Source organism: Triticum dicoccoides, chromosome 5B (assembly GCF_002162155.2).
Source record: "Triticum dicoccoides isolate Atlit2015 ecotype Zavitan chromosome 5B, WEW_v2.0, whole genome shotgun sequence".
NCBI classification, from domain to species: Eukaryota; Viridiplantae; Streptophyta; class Magnoliopsida; order Poales; family Poaceae; genus Triticum; species Triticum dicoccoides.
The window spans coordinates 354,732,021-354,750,298 of NC_041389.1; the positions used below are offsets into that span (position 1 = coordinate 354,732,021).

The window sequence follows — 18,278 nt, forward strand, 5'->3', positions numbered from 1 at the left end:
TCACGTGGTGTCTCAGCACGAAGAACTTTCGCAACAGTGCATACTCAGGGAGAACACTTCTTGATAATTAGTGAGAGATCATCTTAAAATGCTACCGTCAATCAAAGCAAGATAAGATGCATAAAGGATAAGCATCACATGCAATCAATATAAGTGATATGATATGGCCATCATCATCTTGTGCTTGTGATCTCCATCTTCGAAGCACCGTCGTGATCACCATCGTCACCGGCGCGACACCTTGATCTCCATCGTAGCATCGTTGTCGTTACGCCATCTATTGCTTCTACGACTATCGCTACCGCTTAGTGATAAAGTAAAGTAATTACAGGGCGTTTGCATTTCATACAATAAAGCGACAACCATATGGCTCCTGCCAGTTGCCGATAACTTCGGTTACAAAACATGATCATCTCATACAATAAAATATAGCATTATGTCTTGGCCATATCACATCACAACATGCCCTGCAAAAACAAGTTAGACGTCCTCTACTTTGTTGTTGCAAATTTTACGTGGCTGCTACGGGCTTAAGCAAGAACCAATCTCACCTACGCATCAAAACCACAACGATAGTTTGTCAAATAGACTCCGTTTTAACCTTCACAAGGACCGGGCGTAGCCACACTCGGTTCAACTAAAGTGAGAGAGACAGACACCCGCCAGCCACCTTTAAGCACGAGTGCTCGTAACGGTGAAACCAGTCTCGCGTAAGCGTACGCGTAATGTCGGTCCGGGCCGCTTCATCTCACAATACCGCTGAACCAAAGTATGACATGCTGGTAGGCAGTATGACTTATATCGTCCACAACTCACTTGTGTTCTACTCGTGCATATAACATCAACGCATAAAACCCAGGCTCTGATACCACTGTTGGGTAACGTAGTAATTTCAAAATTTTCCTACGCACACGCAAGATCATGGTGATGATATAGCAACGAGGGGAGAGTGTCGTCTACGTACCCTCGTAGACCGAAGCGGAAGCGTTGACACAACGTAGAGGAAGTAGTCGTACGTCCTCCGGTTCAACCGATCCAAGTACCGTTACTCCGGCACCTCCGAGTTCTTGACACGCGTACAGCTCGATGACGCACCCTCGATCTCCGATCCAGCAGAGGCGCCGAGGGGGAGTTCCGTCAGCACGACGGCGTGGTGACGATCTTGATGTTCTCCTGTTGCAGGGCTTCGCCTAAGCACCGCTACAATATGACCGAGGTGTAATATCGTGGAGGGGGGCACCGCACACGGCTAAGGAATGATCAATGATCAACTTGTGTCTTCTAGGGTGCCCCCCTACCCCCGTATATAAAGGAGGGAGGGAGGAGGTGGCCGGCCCTAGGGGGGCGCGCCATGAGGAGGGGGAAACCTACTCCAAGTAGGTTTCCCTCTCTTTTCCTTATCTTATTTGGAGGGGGAAGGAAAGAGTACTAGTATTAGGAAGTAGTACTAGTAGTAGTAATAGGAAGAGGGGGAAGGAGAAAGGAAAGGGGGGGCCGGCCCCCCTCCCCAATTCGGATTGGGCTTGGGGGGCGCGCCCCCTTCCCTTGCTCCTTCTCTCTTCCTCCTACATGGGCCCAATAAGGTCCATATACCTCCCGGGGGGTTCCGGTAACCTCCCGGGGCTCCAAACTTCTCCGGAACCTTTCCGGTGTCCAAATATATCCGTCCAATATATCAATCTTTATGTCTCGACCATTTCGAGACTCCTCGTCATGTCCGTAATCATATCCGGGACTCCGAACAACCTTCGGTACATCAAAATACATAAACTCATAATATAACTGTCATCGAAACCTTAAGCGTGCGGACCCTACGGTTCGAGAACGATGTAGACATGACTGAGACACATCTCTGGTCAATAACCAATAGCGGGACCTGGATGCCCATATTGGTTCCTACATATTCTACGAAGATCTTTATCGGTCAAACCGCATAACAACATACGTTGTTCCCTTTGTCATCAGTATGTTACTTGTCCGAGATTCGATCGTCGGTATCCAATACCTAGTTCAATCTCGTTATCTACAAGTCTCTTTACTCGTTCTGTAATACTTCATCTTATAACTAACTCATTAGTTATATGCTTGCAAGGCTTAGGTGATGAGCATTGCCGAGAGGGCCCAGAGATACCTCTCCGACAATCGGAGTGACAAAACCTAATCTCGAATTATGCTAACTCAACATGTACCTTCGGAGACACCTGTAGTACTCCTTTATAATCACCCAGTTACGTTGTGATGTTTGGTAGTACCCAAAGTGTTCCTCCGGTAAACGGGAGTTACACAATTCTCATAGTTACAGGAACATGTATAAGTCATGAAGGAAGCAATAGCAGAATACTAAACGATCAAGTGCTAAGCTAACGGGATGGGTCATGTCAATCACCTCATTCTCCTAATGATGTGATCCCATTAATCAAATGACAACACATTCAATGGTTAGGAAACATAACCATCTTTGATTAATGAGCTAGTCAAGTAGAGGCATACTAGTGACTATATGTTTGTCTATGTATTCACACATGTATCATGTTTCCGGTTAATACAATTCTAGCATAAATAATAAACATTTATCATGATATGAGGAAATAAATAATAACTTTATTATTGCCTCTAGGGCATATTTCCTTCAAAAACGCCAGGAATTCGATTGAGCCCGAGTTAGCCCATCTGGTGCGTAGCAATGCATAGCGAAATCATGCTGGAAAATAGTACAACTGCAACACATGGATATGGATCAAAATTTGAAGCATTCGATGAATCAGGTTGCGGTGTAACCTACCTCGACAAGGATACGCTACTGCAAACTGTGGCAGGAACTCGAAGCCTCGCCACCAGCACCAGATGGGGGAACATGGCCGCGGGGAATCGGAGGGGAGCTGGCTAATCTCGATGGCCACCCGAGGCTGTGTAGGGCGTGGGCCGCGCCGCCGCGGGGCGCGCACCGCTCACTCTGGCGACTCGCAAGTCAACGCCCAAGGAAGTGTTTTTTTTTCTGTTGCTGGCGCGGACTGCGCAGGAATGTTACGGAGAAAATATCGGATATATCCGGTGTTTCCTCGGAAATGGCTCCATTTACAAAAAAACTGAATTTAACTCTTTAAATTTCAAAAAATTGAAAAGAATACACATGTACATAGGGATGTATATTGAATGTTTGTAAAATTTAATGATGAAATAAGTTTTGACGTGAGCAGCCAAAAAAAATCATGTAAGGGCCCAGGATTTGAAGATTTAAAGAGTGTCTAATCAGAATTTCAAAGATTATTTTTTATTACAGTGATATATCAGAATTGATCGTAACATGAAATTGCTTCATATTTTAGAAAACAGGCATAAGAAGTGTTGGGCTTTAAATTAATAGTAAAAGTCAACACAGCCAACATAACATAGTTGTAAACATACTCATATGATAAGTGACGAAGTTACAAATGAGCTACACACTACTTATAGAGTACATCAAGATTCAAGAGGGGCCATGAGTCCGTAAGCGCTGCAATTACGAATGAACTTTCCTATGGTAAGCATGAAGCTGCTTTCTTGAGCAAGACATTCTCGCGGCGTCATTGTCCTTCCTCTTCGTAAGAGGACACCATTGCTGCAAAAAAAAAAGACACCATTTAAGCGCTGGGGACGACATGAGGCTAGCAAGAGGACATCACTGAGCGATCAGTTTTTTTTTAATCACTAAAAAACTAGCGATCAATCTTTTTTTTTGAGAACTTACGCCACTTTATTGATTCATAACAATGTTCATAGGTACACGTGCTGGGCCATGTGTATTTCCCAACCAAACATATCTACCATGACCTAAGTTACAAGCATACTTGACAAGATTTCATCAAGCAGCGATCACTGGTCTCATTTCATCCTAAACTTCATCAGGGCTGCACAGGGACTGAAAATAGCCTTGCCAGCCCGCATATGCGATTGTGTGACAGATTAGGCAGTTTGTTTCATCCCTCGTGTACAAAGCTAGAGGGTAAACTGAAAGCCATGTGCTCTTGCATGCGAGACAAGGCAAGTGGAGGCCGTTTCAATCCTTCATTGATTAGTTTGGAAGGATGTTCATCAGAGAGAGGCATTTTGGTGGCCGAGCTACCTGAAGGCCGGTATCTCGTGACGTACAATATAGCCCCGCGATGTGTGCTGGCTTTTCTTATCGCATATATACGCCGGCGGTTAAGTTGAAATACGCTGGTGATATGGGGTGGGGTGCTACCATTTGTACGTGGGCTGGGGTACACGTTGCCGCGCATGAGCCTCATGTGCCTGCTGGGCTGGTTTGAAAACAACGCCCGTGAACCTGACGCCCTGGGAGTGAGTTGGGTTGGTGCGATATTAATTCTCTGGCTCGACGGGCCCATTTGCGGCTCCCGGTAGCTTAACTTCCAAGCGGTGGTCAGTTCACTGTCGCCATTCATCCCCTTCGCCTGGTGGCTGGGCGAGCGACGAATCGCCATGGATGGTCTCGAGTTCTTCTTTGAGGAAGCGGAATTAAGGTAAAAAACTAGCAAGTGTGCCAATTTATTTCTGTTGGTCTTGCTCTTTTGCTTCCAGAATTTGTATGTCGTGGGATTTTGATAGAATTTCTTTTTTGGCTTATTTTCTCTGCATCTTTGTTGGTGGATCTGATAGGATGACAAATACAATTGACTTGCAGTTGGTCCCTAGGGTGGATGCGGTGGATATTTTGGGCGGCGGAGTCGCTACTGTGGAGTCCGTTGTTGCTTTCATCCATGAAGCTCGCGGGCGCTCAGCATTTGATCTCTTCTGATCCCATGTCCGGCAGTGGTGTCGAACTGCAATTCCAAGAGGACGAGAAATCGAGAATGTCGGCTCGTACAATGGTATTAGTGTGAGGTAGTCAAACGAGATGGCTCCTGAGAATATGACTAATGCAACAATGGGAGAAGATGGAGATGCGAAGGGTGTCGTCGTGGGCTCCTGCTGGACTCCGCGGTAAGAACCAAATACTCATGCAGAAAATTATTATTCTCATTTTCCATTGATTCTATTAGTCTATAATGTTCAGTCTTGCTCGACCAATGTTGGTCCTATAATTTTCAGTTAGTGGACGCCCCCTGCTAGGTCGCACTTTTAGTACTGAGAGTGATTCCGCAACATTTTTTCTTAAGAGATTGATCTATTTATGTCGGTCTGCACAAGTACAAAATACATCGGTGGACATTTTTTGAAAAACATATGCAGTATTTCAGATTGGCAGTGTGTCAGATGAGTTTTTTTTCCTGATGCCACTTATTCTAGAATTTTTAGTGTTTCTGGGACAAGCCTTGGTTCTATGATTTTCGGTACATTCTCCACTTGGTAGGTCATACTTTAAGATCACAAGTGATTTCACACCATTATATTTTTGGGATTGTTAAGTTCATGTCGGTCTGCGTCATATAGAAAACAATGCAGTGATCCGCTATATTTTGACACTACAGCATTAGGGTCGGCAAAAGCGTCAGATGAGAGGGATGTTGACCCAAGCAGAGTGCCTGCACTTGAGGCTTTGATGCGAGCTTACGCAGACAACAAGGCTGGTACTGTTGTTAATCCTGCAATCGGTACCAGTTTTGATTCAGTCGAAGAAGCATACGAGTTTTACAATTTACACTCCTGGGAGACGGGCTTTGGCGTGAGGTATGCGAAGAGCCGCCTCATCGTCCACCCAAAAAGTGTTTGCAGGAAATTGTGTGTGCTTGTGTGGTGGCATATAAGCCTGGAGCATTCTCACAAGGTTGCGGCGCATGACATAGCATCACACATGCAACGGCAACCAGGGGGAGGGGGGGTCAGCATCTTGCAGCTTATCGATCAACATGTCCGTCATCTTGATTCTGAAAGGGTTCCTTGGATCCATGGATCCGATAATCGAAAATTGTTTTTTCAGATATTTATGAAAATTCTGTCAGATTATTATCTCATGCTTTCTTTCGGTGAAAAAATCTGCAGGGAAAGCCATTCAAATCCAACAGCCGTTCGACAAGGTGTGGCTGCACTGCATTGATGTAGATTCTTAGGCCTGATGACAAAGGATGGTACATACGCGAACACAAATCAGAGCACAACCATGCAGTGGCGGAGCTTGGCCCAGAAATCTGGGCGGGCCGGCTGTAGGAAATTACTCTAGGGGTTGTGTTTCATTAGCCAAAAATACGTATATACTGCAGGAAAATCGTATGGGCTGGGCGGGCCACGGCCAATTCGGCCTTGCCGTAGCTCCGCCACTGCAACCATGCGCTTTCAGTTAACTGTATGGAGAAATTGTATTGGAAGTTGCACCGACACATAGATAGATATGCGAGAGACCCGGCGAAGTAGCTGAGAGAGAACAACATAAGCCTAAGCAAGGTTTACAATGTTGTGGGGTTTTTTCTTTTTTGGATCAGTGAAGGAGGTGCCATTCATGAAAGGATCTTTGAAAACACTTTGTGGAAAACTTAATAGAGAACAGTTGAAAAATGATGCCACAAAAACCATAGAGGTGTTTAAAGCAATGCGGGCTGAAGATCCTGAGTACAAATATAGTGTACAGGTTGATGATGATATGGCTGAGTAAAAACTCTAATGTGGACGACCGGGCGAAGCATTGAGCAGTTTAACTGTTTTGGTGATGCTACAAACATTTGGTATCACGTAGTCCCTCCGTCCGAAAATACTTGTCATTAAAATGGACAAAAATGAATGTATCTAAAACTAAAATACATCTAGATACATTCATTTTTATTCATTTTGATGACAAGTATTTCTGAACGGAAGGAGTACAAAACTAATCTGTATGACATGCTCTCACACTCAAAACGGCTCTCTGCCATGGCACATGTTGACAAAGTCAAAACCCATGTCGTTCGGATGAGTCTTTGCCAGGTGCGCGCGTGCCCGCGCAGACATCTGTGCACATGCTGCTGTGCCTACTATTATACATGGGCTGCCACTGTTCGATTTCTAGCAAATACGAGCACATTGCAACGGCCTCTACTGCAAATACAGTACCTACCTACCGGCTTGACACTGATCACGATGAGCGCAGACGGGTATGATAACGGCCTGCAGGTAGCCCGGCCACCAAAGAGCATTTCTGTGTTCATCACGACTACTTGGTACAAAACAAAGGTCAATAAGAGCAACTTCAATTGGACGACCCAAACGGACGGCGATTTCGTTCGCTCTTTGTCCGTTTGGGTCGACAGGCCGCACGGCGTCCGCCCTGTTTTAGATATGGATCGGCAGGTCGCCCAATGTGCTGACCTATATGTGCCGACATGGCTGCCTGCCCCCCCTCCCCTTTTTTTTGCATGATTGCATAGTTCAAAATAAAATCGTTTTGGACCGAATAAAATAGCATAGTTTATTACAAGCCAAATGAAAATAAAAAGGTCTCACATAATTCTCACATAGTTTTGTAAACGAATAAAGAAGATACATCTATTGATTGCCAACATGAGCCCACATATTCTCAACCAAATCATTTTGCAGTTGCATGTGAGTTTCCCAATCACGCATGTCTTGATGAAATTGGGTGAACTATTCAAATGTTGCCGCTAATCCATGCTCAGGCACAACATTCTCACCCTGAAACTAAAACCCTTGATCATACAGACGCTCTGGACGCTCGTCTTCTACGATCATATTATGCATGATCACACCAAGCAGTCATCACCTTCTACAGTTTCTGCGTGCTCTAGGTATTAGCAGGATATCAAACGATGCCCCATCGAGATTGCAAACACCGACGAGCGTTGAAGCACGTTAATATCATTGTGTGATCCGGCCATGCCAAAGAAAGAGTGCCAGATCCAGAGATCTTGAGACGCCACGACCTCAAGTATGACAGTACAAGCCCTGACATGGCCCTTATACTGCCATTGCCAAGCAGAAGGGCAATTCTTCCACTCCCAATGCATGCAGTCTATACTACCAAGCATCCCTGGGAAGCCCCTGCTGGCATTCATCGCCAACAAACGGGCTGTATCTTCAGCAGTCGGCTCTCTCAAGTACTCAGGGCCAAACACAACAATAACAGCCTTGCGGAACTTATACATGGACTCTAGGCAAGTAGACTCGCGTACTCGTCAATGAGATCACCGGGCACTCCGTATGCAAGCATTCGGATGGCGGCAGTGCATTTCTGATAAGAGGGAAAACTAATCTTGCCAACGACATCCTCTTTGCACTCGAAATAGTCATCATAGCCGACCACCCCCTCTCTAATACTGTTGAAAACATGCCTACTCATACGGAAACGGCGGCGGAATTTCTGATGTTTGAACAACGGGTTTGTTGTATCAAAGTAGTCCTTCCAAAGAAGGAAATGTCCGCTCTCTCGGTTGCGATTCAGTGCCGGAAGGTGGCCCGGAATGGAGCCACCGAACAATGGCCGCTGGCTGTTGAGGTGGTGATGGACCAACACGGCAGCCAATATCTTCTCCTCGTCATCGGAGGAGGAATCGTCGGAGTGGCAAAGAAAATTGTGAAAAAAGAACTCGTCAGCGGAGTCCATTTTGTACCTTGGCAAACCGTCGAACAACTTGCGGGCGTCGGTGAAGGAGACGGCCGGCGAAGGGAGTTGCGACGCGCACGGACCAGCTAGTTGTCCTGCTGGCGTCCGACGAGCGTGCCGGCGTCCGACGAGCGTGCCGGCGTCCGACGAGCGTGCCGGCGTCCGATGAGCGTGCCGGTGAGGATCTAGCCGGGCGACGAGGCGGCTTCTTGGTCGGGGGCGGCTGTGTGGTGGGGTGTGCTGGGGGTGGGAAGCAGTCGGCTCACCAGCGGCAAGACGGCGGCGGTGGGCGATGTGGGAGTGAGCGGCGTAGCTGGACGGATGTGGAGGCCCCGGCAGCTGGCAGAGTCGCCGGCGAAAATGGGCGGCGGCGTCGGCGGCGAAGGAGGAGGACGAGGGTTGTTGTTTGATGGGGGAGGGCAATGTGACACAGACCAGCAGGCCCGGAGGAGGAGAGGGCGAGCGTGCGCGCGTCTGTCGCGTGTCCGCGCCGACGCAAATCTGGCTCAAAATTGGACCGGGGATGGGTCGTCCGCGGACGAAAAGTGGACGCGCGTCCGTTTGGATCGGCGCGTTGGCCCGCTTTTTGTGTCCGCGCCGACCCAAACGGACGGCAGCGGACGAAATGGATCGCCCCGTTGGAGGTTTCCTAATTCTTGTTTCGAGGCTGCATTTAGCTTCCACTAGCTAAGGTTTAGTCTGGAAGAAATCCACATCTGGTACCATCCAATAGCTGTAGCTGAGACGCCATGTACGCATGATGATATATTTAGGGTAAACATGGTAATGCAAGCTTCAAATCAAAATTAAGATAAAAAAAGAAAAAAGTCTATTTTACTACCTTGAACAAAGTTGGTGGTTCACATTACCCCCTGATCTTTATTTCGGTTCCCTTTACCCCCTGAACAATCCCAAACCGGACAAAAGACCCCATTGAATGGTTTGCCTCAACATGCAGCTGATGTGGCGCTGGCAATGGTGGTTTTGACCTGCGGGTGGGGCCACGAGGATTAACTTAACTGAAACATGAAATTAGCCCATGGTTAATTAGGGAATGGGACCCACTTTACAATGACTCAGGGGGCGCTCAGTGAGGAAATTAGCCCTCGAGGCGGCGCTTGATGTCGAGCAGGTCGCGGCAGAGGTCATCGTCGGTGGGGAACCGCGCGTCGATGGCCAGGAACTCGTGGGCCGCAGTGGTGGCGGCCGCGAGGTTGTTGGCCGCCACGGCGCGGCGCGCGGCGTCGAGCGCGACCTCGGCGCAGGCCAGTGCGGACTCGGCGCGCGAGTGCGTCGCGTCGAGGTGGCGGATACGGGAGGAGAGCGCCTCGGCGACCGCAGCGGTGGAGGAGGATGACTCCCTGAGCGCGGTGGCGTCGGAGGCGGCGAGCGAGAGGAGCGGCGGGTCGGAGCGGAGCAGGGAGGCGGCCGCGCGGTCGAGGTCGGGAAGGCGAGCGAGGAGCGCGTCGAGGGCGCGCTGGTAGGCGACGCACTCGTGGAGCAGGCGGGTGGCGGCGGTGAGGCCGCGGAGGGCGGCGAGGAAGGCCGGGTCATGAAGCCCAGGGACGGGGCGTCGTCGGCGACCGCGGATGAGTCCGGGCAAGGGGAGCGCGGGGTGGGCGCGGCGGACGGCACGTCCATGGCCACCGGGGGGCAGGGTGGATCTCAATGAGTTCAGATATGCATCAAGGGAGAGGAAAGAGAAGGGAAAAAGGAGAAGCAGGGCGTCAGGGCAGCAGCTTGGAACTCCGGCAGTCGCCGGCGTCATCCAGGGGCGGCGGGGTCGGGCACGGTGCTCGGGAGGGAGGCAGCTGCGAGGGGAGGCTCCGGAGGAGCTCCTCTGTCTCAACCCAGCGTGACGAGGGAGACTCACCCGTAGGTCAAAACCGCCCATTGACCATTGCCACGTCAGCAATCAGTCAAGTCAAACCACCCAGGGACTGATTTTGTCCGGTATGAGATTGTTCAAGGGTAAAAAGAACCAAAATAAAAATCAGGGGGTTATGTGAACCACGGACTTTGTTCAGGGTAGTAAAATTGACTTTTTTCATAAAAAAATGATGATGCAAATATTATCTCTTGGCGATGCATTTTCTTGCTGATCTGAACACGCATGCATGCCTTGTGTAGCGTCACGCTGGGCTGCTCAAGCTCTATAAAACCCATCACTCACATGCAACCCTCCACTGCAACCACAACCTCTCAGGCTCTCACACACACAATCCAACAACAATGGCTTACCGTGGTCTCCATCCTCTTGCGCTGCTCACTCCTAATTATCTTCCTTGTCCAGTCCACACACTCCTCCTCACCCCGAAAGCCAAGAACGCTATTGCCGAGGAGCACAAGCCGGCTCATCCTTTCTTCTTTAATAGATGATACGTATTCGAGAAAAAAAAATCTCTATGTGCTTGTGGACATGCAGGATTTCCTGAATGCCCTGAACTAGGTACATACATGGTTTCTAATCGAAATGGATGCAAATGAATCGAGCGTTGCTCATGCCGAATCACAAGAAGGTGGAGACCGAAGAAGTTGGCATGACGATGAAGCATTTAGTATTTCCTCCTAAAGTGCCATATATGCCTCATTGCCACGTCAACACTTATGGTGGGCCCCACCGGTCTGATTCGGCATCATCCGGTGATTGTCACCCGATCCGTGTTTTTTTGAATTTTTTTTTACCGAATGCTGGCTGTTTCTGCCAAAATTTCAAAGTTTCTTTTTACTCAATAGCCTCCTCAAGAGTGGTGGTTTTCTTTTCGCAAAAACAAAAGTGTGCTGGTTTTCTCCACATTTTTTTTTGTAATTGACTCAATGCATGATCATGTTATGTGCCGGGACTTGACTTGTCATCATTCTTATCTTTTCGCTCTTTCCCTTGATCACAGGTCACGAGTATCAGCATCGAAGGCGTTTTAGTAATAGGAGATCCAAATAGTTGTGCTCTTGCGTATGGCTGTTTAAGTTCTCATGGGAAAGTGTAATGGATGTTACTACTTGCTAGCTTCTTGACGCTGATGGTCTTGTAGTACCATGAGCGATGTGCATTTTTGTGTGGGAGGAAGTACCAAGTTTTCTGCATCAGGGACTGAAAACAGCCCTGCCTGGCATCCCGTGCTATTGCTGACAGATGAGGCGTTGCACAAAGCTAGAATGTTAACCGAAAGCCAGCGCGTTTGCATGTGAATGTGCTTCACTCGACGGGGGGACAAGGCAAGTTGAGTTTTTAGGAAAAGACAAACGGGCAGGGTGCAGGCCGTTTCACTCCTTCCTTGTTTCGTTTGGAAGTCTGTTTCATCACGAATAATGGAGCTGTGGATGGCAAAGTTGTGCTTATGCATTTGCCTAGCATCACCCTACCTCCAAGACTTGAAATGGAGACTAGTTTGCTCATCCATGTGCCCTTGGGGCTTGCTGTAAAAAACTGCTTGCTACAATGTATGTCACTACCCACTGGTTTTGTTACAAAAAATCAATAAAAATTTGTTCCCTTGCAAAACAAAGCCCAATAGTTTTTGCTTCGAGGCTACATTTACCTTCCACTAGGTCTGGATCACCGTGCATCTACCATCCACTAGCTGTAGAATGAGCCACCATGATGATATATTTAGCTAAACATGGTAACGCAAGCTTCAAACTAAGATAGAATTGGGATGAGACCATGAGCCTAACAGGTGTGTGATGCAAAATATTTTCTCTTGGCGATGCATTTTCTTGCTGATCTGAACACGCATGCATGCCTTGTCCGGTAGCGTCACGCTGGGCTGCTCAAGCTCTATAAAACCCACCACTCGCATGCATTCCTCAACCACAACCTCCCTCACACACAATACAACAATGGCTTCCATGATCTCCATCCTCTTGCGCTGCTCCCTGCTACTTCTCCTCCTTGTCCAGTCCACACACTCCTCCGTCACCCCGAAGCCCAAGAACGACATTGCCGAGGAGCACAAGCAGCCTCATCCTTCGACCTCCAGCACCTACATCGTCCTCACCAACCACCTCGCCAAGCCGTCCAAGTTCGACACCCTCGAGCGCTGGTACGCGTCCATGGTGGGCAAGAACTCCAACCGCATCCAGTACACCTACGGCACCGTCATGCACGGTTTTGCGGCTCGTCTCACGGACGGCGAGGCCCAGCGCATGGCGACCGTCCCCGGCGTGTCCCGCGTGTACAAGGACAGGCTGTACCACACCCAGACCACGAGGTCGCCGTGGTTCATGGGCCTCCACGACGACTTCGGCGCGTGGCCGGACGCCGAGTTCGGCGACGGCGTCATCATCGGCTTCGTCGACACCGGCATCTGGCCGGAGCGCGCCAGCTTCAGCGACGCCGGGCTCGGCCCCGTCAGGTCCACCTGGAGGGGCAAGTGCGTGGACGCGCCGGGATTCAACGCCAGCTTGTGCAACAACAAGCTCGTCGGCGCCAAGTCCTTCGTCGATTCGAGTCCGAGGGACATCGAGGGGCACGGAACGCACGTGTCGTCAACGGCTGCAGGCTCCGAGGTCCCCTCGGCCGATCTCTTCAAGTTCGCGCGCGGGGGAGCGAGCGGCGTGGCGCGCAGGGCAAGGATCGCCATGTACAAGGCGTGCACACCCATGGACGGATGCTCCTTGTCGGCCATTACCGCGGCGATCGATGCCGCGGTGAGCGACAGCGTGGACCTCATCTCCATGTCCCTCGGAGGCCCCGTGGAAGCCTTCTACGACGACCTCGTCGCCGTCGCCACGTTCGGCGCTGAGCGCAGAGGCGTCTTCGTCGTCATGGCGGGCGGCAACGACGGCCCGAAAGCGTCAAGCATAACCAACGTGGCCCCGTGGATGACGACCGTCGGCGCCGCCACCACGGACCGGTTGTTCCCGGCGACACTCCGGCTCGGCAACGGGGTGGTGCTCACCGGGCAGTCCCTCTACAACATCCCGTTCTCCCAGGGCGCGGGCATGATCCCGCTAGTGAGCAGCGACTGCGGCGAGTACGACTACCACCTGACGCCCGACAGGATCATGGGCAAGGTCGTGGTGTGCTCCCAGGGTGTAGGAGCTTGGGCCGGCTTTGACGTGGAGAGAGCCGGCGGAGCCGGGATGATTTCCGCAGATAGTAGGGTACGGTTCGGGGACGCGGTGAAGGCCCAACCCTTCAACCTTCCCGGTCTCCAGCTCAGCTCCACCGGCGGCAAGAAGCTGGCCGATTACATGTCGTCCGTGGCGTACCCGGTGGCGTCCTTCAACTTCACCTGCAACACGGTCACCGGCGAGAACCGGGCGCCGATGGTGGCGGGCTTCTCCTCGCGGGGCCCCAACCCGATTGTCCCCGAGATCCTCAAGCCGGACGTCATCGCGCCAGGAGTGAACATCCTCGCCGCTTGGTCTGGTGCCGCCTCGCCATCTGGCTCCGACATGGACCCGCGGAGAGTGGAGTACAACATCCTCTCGGGGACGTCGATGGCGTGCCCGCACGTGGCCGGCGTGGCGGCCCTGATTAAGAAGCGGCACGGCGACTGGACGCCGGCCATGATCCGTTCGGCGCTGATGACGACCGCCGGCCCGCTCGACAAGGACGGCAGGGACATCGTGGACAGCGGCAGTGCCATCGGCGCCGCCGTCATGGGCGCGACGCCGCTGGCGGCCGGGGCCGGGTTCGTGCTCCCGCGGCTCGCCATGGACCCGGGCCTGGTGTACGACGCCGGCACGCAGGACTACGTCGACTTCCTCTGCACACTCAACTACACGGTGGAGCAGATGCAGCAGTTCGTGCCGGAGCTAAGCAAGTGCGAGAGGACGATTCCCGGCGGCGTGGCCAACCTGAACCACCCGTCGTTCGTGGTGGTGTTCGACGGCCGCACCCGCGTCCGCACGCTGACGCGGACGGTGACCTTGGTGTCGGCGCGCCCCGAGAGGTACAACGTGACGGTCGCCGCGCCCGACGGGGTGAAGGTGACCGTGACGCCGGCGACGCTGGAGTTCAGGTGGCCGAAGGAGAAGAGGAGCTACAGCGTGCAGTTCAGCAGCGAGGCGGGGGCGAAGGCGAGGCCGGCCGGCACGTGGGAGTTCGGCCACATCGCCTGGGAGAACAGGAAGCACCGGGTCAGGAGCCCCGTCGCCTTCAAATGGGACAACTGATGCCATGCATGTAGGCCGGAACTCTGAGAGTGAGTCTGATTGCCTGAACTCTGAGAGAGTAATGTTGTGATACTTGAGAGTTGATCTGTAATGAAGAAGAAGAAGAATCGGCATTTCATTGTGGTGAACTTATGATGAGGAGAAAGGAATAATCATCATGTTATTTTTCTCCTGTCCAATTGCATCTAATTGCGTATGGATCGTCGTCCAACTTCATGGAATGAAATCATATACGTACATACTACATAGTTTTAATCCGTAGACTCGCATTTGCATTTTGCATGGCTCTCTCAGTGGCTGACCATGCATATTTCCTTGGTGATGCATTCATGTTTAGCTAGGTTAGAGTACTTGAGATGTACTCCTATCATGGATCGTACTGTACGTCATACGTCTAAACAGACTGGTGTTGCTTCCGCGCATCATCTGCCGCCGTATTGTATCGGGACAAATGCTACTTGGAGAGAAGCAGATTTGAAAATAGCTAACAGCGTCATATTAGAAAGTATCAACACCTATAATGTCTAACAAATATAATATAAAAATATAGGCCCTGTTTGGTTCATAAGTCCTAGGACTTTTTTTAGTCTCAACTTATAAGTCTCAAGTCCTTAAAAAGTCCCTACTTGTTTGGTTCCTGAAACTTATAAGTCCCTATAAGACCATATTACAACTATAAGTCCCTATAAGTCCCTACTTGAGAGTCTTATTTCATAAGTCTCAAATGCCCACTTTAAGTCCTTATAAGTCCCTCCTGTTTGGTTTAGATGGGACTTATAGGGACTTTTTTAGGTCCCTAAGCAAATAAGTCCCTGGAAACAAACACCCTCATATTTAATAAATGGTATTGTATGTCATATGTCTAAACAGAACATTTGGGTCAGTCGATTGATTGGGTTCATGAACATGATAACACGTTCTTCGGCTTTCTTCTCTCTCACAAGCCTTTCCTCCTTGAGTGCATGCCTCCGCTCCTCCGCCTTCAACTTCTTCTCTCCGGCCGCCAACTTAGGCCTCCATTTGTCGTCCTCCAAAGACTTGAGCTCATTCCACCTTTCCGCCTTCTCTTCTTTGCGTTCGATCACCAATGATTTCTTGGTCAGTCATAGACACAACACACAAGCTCTATCTTGTAGTTGCCGCTGAAGGCTCCTCTCCTTTTCCTCTCTCTTGCAATCTTGTTAGCACCGGGCCTCTTATTGGGATTTTCATCCTCCTCATCACTGGCTTCAACGATATGCTAATCCTTGACCTCTGTGGAGTGGCCTTGAAGTTTCTCCTAATCCACTTCTCATTGTTGGCGAGTTCTTTGTAGCAATGGTGCAACATGAAGCCCTTGCCACCATTCTTCTTGTTGTGTTGCTTGTATAGCACTTGGACGAGAGGCACATAAAGATTTTCACCACACTCAGTGGCAAATGGTTGACTTGATCAATACAACCGAACCATTGGTTGCATTGCTTTTGGATGGTGCCCCGGCAGTGCCCAAAAGAGCCTTGAGTGCAGCTTGATGTGACATCCACAATGGTGCTATGGCACTCTTCCGTCCTACGTACCCCAATACTTTCTTTTGATTGATCTGTGTTAACCGATGCATCAAGCGTCACATTCATCCAAGCTTGATAAAAAGCAATTTTCTTCTTGGCAATAGTTGTGTATTCTCGGTCTCTTCATGCTTGATTGTGTCTTCATGGGATTATTGACCTCCTCGGCCTCGTCCTCCTCCTCCACTTCAGGATCATCCTCCTCCCCACCCTCTATTGTTGAGAAAATATCGGTTATTCATATTGAGGGGCGTAGGGGTGGCTAGCGACGGGGTACAAGCAGCCGGACAAGTCGAGGTGCTGGAGTTGCCTTCTTCTTCGCCTCAGCCTCGGCAAGCACCTTAATGGCCGATGTCGGCTTCTTCGCCCGCTTACCGCTAGCCAAATCAAGAGAAGGGTGACTTGCCATCGTTGGGGCCGGCCTTGCCACCGCTCTTGCTGCCGGCCTTGGTTGACGGTGGGGAGGCCCGAAGCAAGTTTTTGGTCCCCGACCTCTTCCTTCGTGCGGGCAGAGGCACGTGGGTCGACTCCGGCGGCGTCACACCGACGGCGGTGGCTGAAGTCTTGCAGTTCATTCCGGCCAAAATCAGGGGCATCGATGGCAAGAATGGGTGTCGACGACATGAAGTGGTCGTTGTTCGGGGGCCGAAATATTTACTATGGGAGGCACCGGTCGAGTATATGTGAGAGAGTCAGGCTGCCTTTTGCGGCCAACTCATATATTTTTTACGCTCTAACGGTTTCAGAGATCGCTAGGTATGACAACTTCTCGAAATGAAGAGTTAAAGGTTGGGTGTGGCTAGATCTCAGTTGTCTGAGATTTAGCAAGTCTCTGTCAAGTGATAAAACATATAAAAAGGAAAAATTAGAATGGAAATTTTGTACGAATCTTCACGTAAGATCCCACAATTATTGCAGCAGTGAGACTTGGTAAGTCTCAGTCGACTGAGATTTAACAATCCTGTTAAAGCTTTTAAGAGACCGGTTAGAGATGCTCTAAGTAGGTAGCTATGTCAGCCTATGACTTTTTTTGGAAAGGAGGATATCCCCCGGCCTCTGCATCAGGACGATGCATGCAGACATATATTATTAATAGTGTGATCCAGCAAGCGAACATCATCGACCCGGAAAAAAGAGAAAAACAAATCCTGAGGTCGTATACCTCGCGACAGTAACTCTCCCAGATAGCAACTAACCCTATGATACAAGACACAACATAAACAAAAAATACACAACTCCTAGGCTACGCCTTCAAGAAGGAATCGTCGCACGTGCACTGATGATGGCGAGTCCACCACAAGGTTGAACTTTGGATTTTCATCCCCAAAGCAAAGCTTCAATCCACCACCTTCAACAAAGGACACGACGCAAGCATGCGGCGACATAGCCCGATCATACATCTTGTGTTTCCACCAGAAAAGGAGGCATTTGCTGCTGCATCTCAGTACGACCCCAGCTACAACTATGGATATCAGCCAGGCGGTCCTTGGTATTAGACCAACTTAGGCCAAAAGCCTAAGCTTGGGGGAGTACGTATTTCTCACCGACTTTACATTCGTGTTCACCCACTAGTCGTCGGTGCTCATACTCTTTCATTGTATTATCCATGTTAGTTTAAATTTCTTTTTCTAGTTTTCTTGTGTGTTTGATAAACCTTAAGAAAAACCAAAAAATTAGTTAGTTTAATTTCCATGCTTGTAGTAGTAATTAAAATGAAAACCCGAAAATATTTCTCATTCTTCTTCTTACTTGTTGAGAGCTTTCCCGTGTAAATAGTTTTATTTTTCTTTTCTTTCCTTTGGGGGTCGAGAGTAGAAGACCATATTGAAAATGCTTAGTGGCTCTCATTTGCATACTTTTTTATTTAACTTAGAGCCCATATTACCTTGTCTTCTCTCTCTTGAGTTGAATGCTTGCAGATTCCAGCTTAGTCCAATGCACGTGCACTATTATTATTATACACATCGTTCGGTCATGCGAGTGAAAGGCAATAATGACAATATATGATGGACTTATTCAGATGAGAAAAACTGGTATGAACTCGACCTCTCTTGTTTTTGAATATGATGAGTTCATCGTTTCTGATTCAACTTATTGTGAAG

At 49.6% G+C, this 18,278-nt stretch overlaps 1 protein-coding gene and 1 long non-coding RNA gene across 2 annotated transcripts; both read left to right on the forward strand.

Annotated features, from left to right (window-relative positions):
• Window positions 1–4,417: 4,417 nt before the first annotated feature.
• On the forward strand, window positions 4,418–6,504 carry LOC119305500. The gene is made up of 3 exons (XR_005148686.1): window positions 4,418–4,502; window positions 4,664–4,962; window positions 5,451–6,504. It is a non-coding gene; the product is annotated as an uncharacterized LOC119305500 (long non-coding RNA).
• A 5,820-nt stretch (window positions 6,505–12,324) lies between these two features.
• On the forward strand, window positions 12,325–14,811 carry LOC119308934 (subtilisin-like protease SBT1.7). The gene has a single exon (XM_037585082.1). It carries the CDS (start codon window positions 12,350–12,352, stop codon window positions 14,630–14,632), a length of 2,283 nt encoding a protein of 760 aa, XP_037440979.1. The 5' UTR covers window positions 12,325–12,349; the 3' UTR covers window positions 14,633–14,811.
• Window positions 14,812–18,278: the final 3,467 nt, after the last annotated feature.

Coding starts and splice junctions, on each gene's coding strand:
- LOC119308934 (XM_037585082.1), top strand. CDS start 12,350: ATGGCTTCCATGATCTCCATCCTCTTGCGCTGCTCCCTGCTACTTCTC.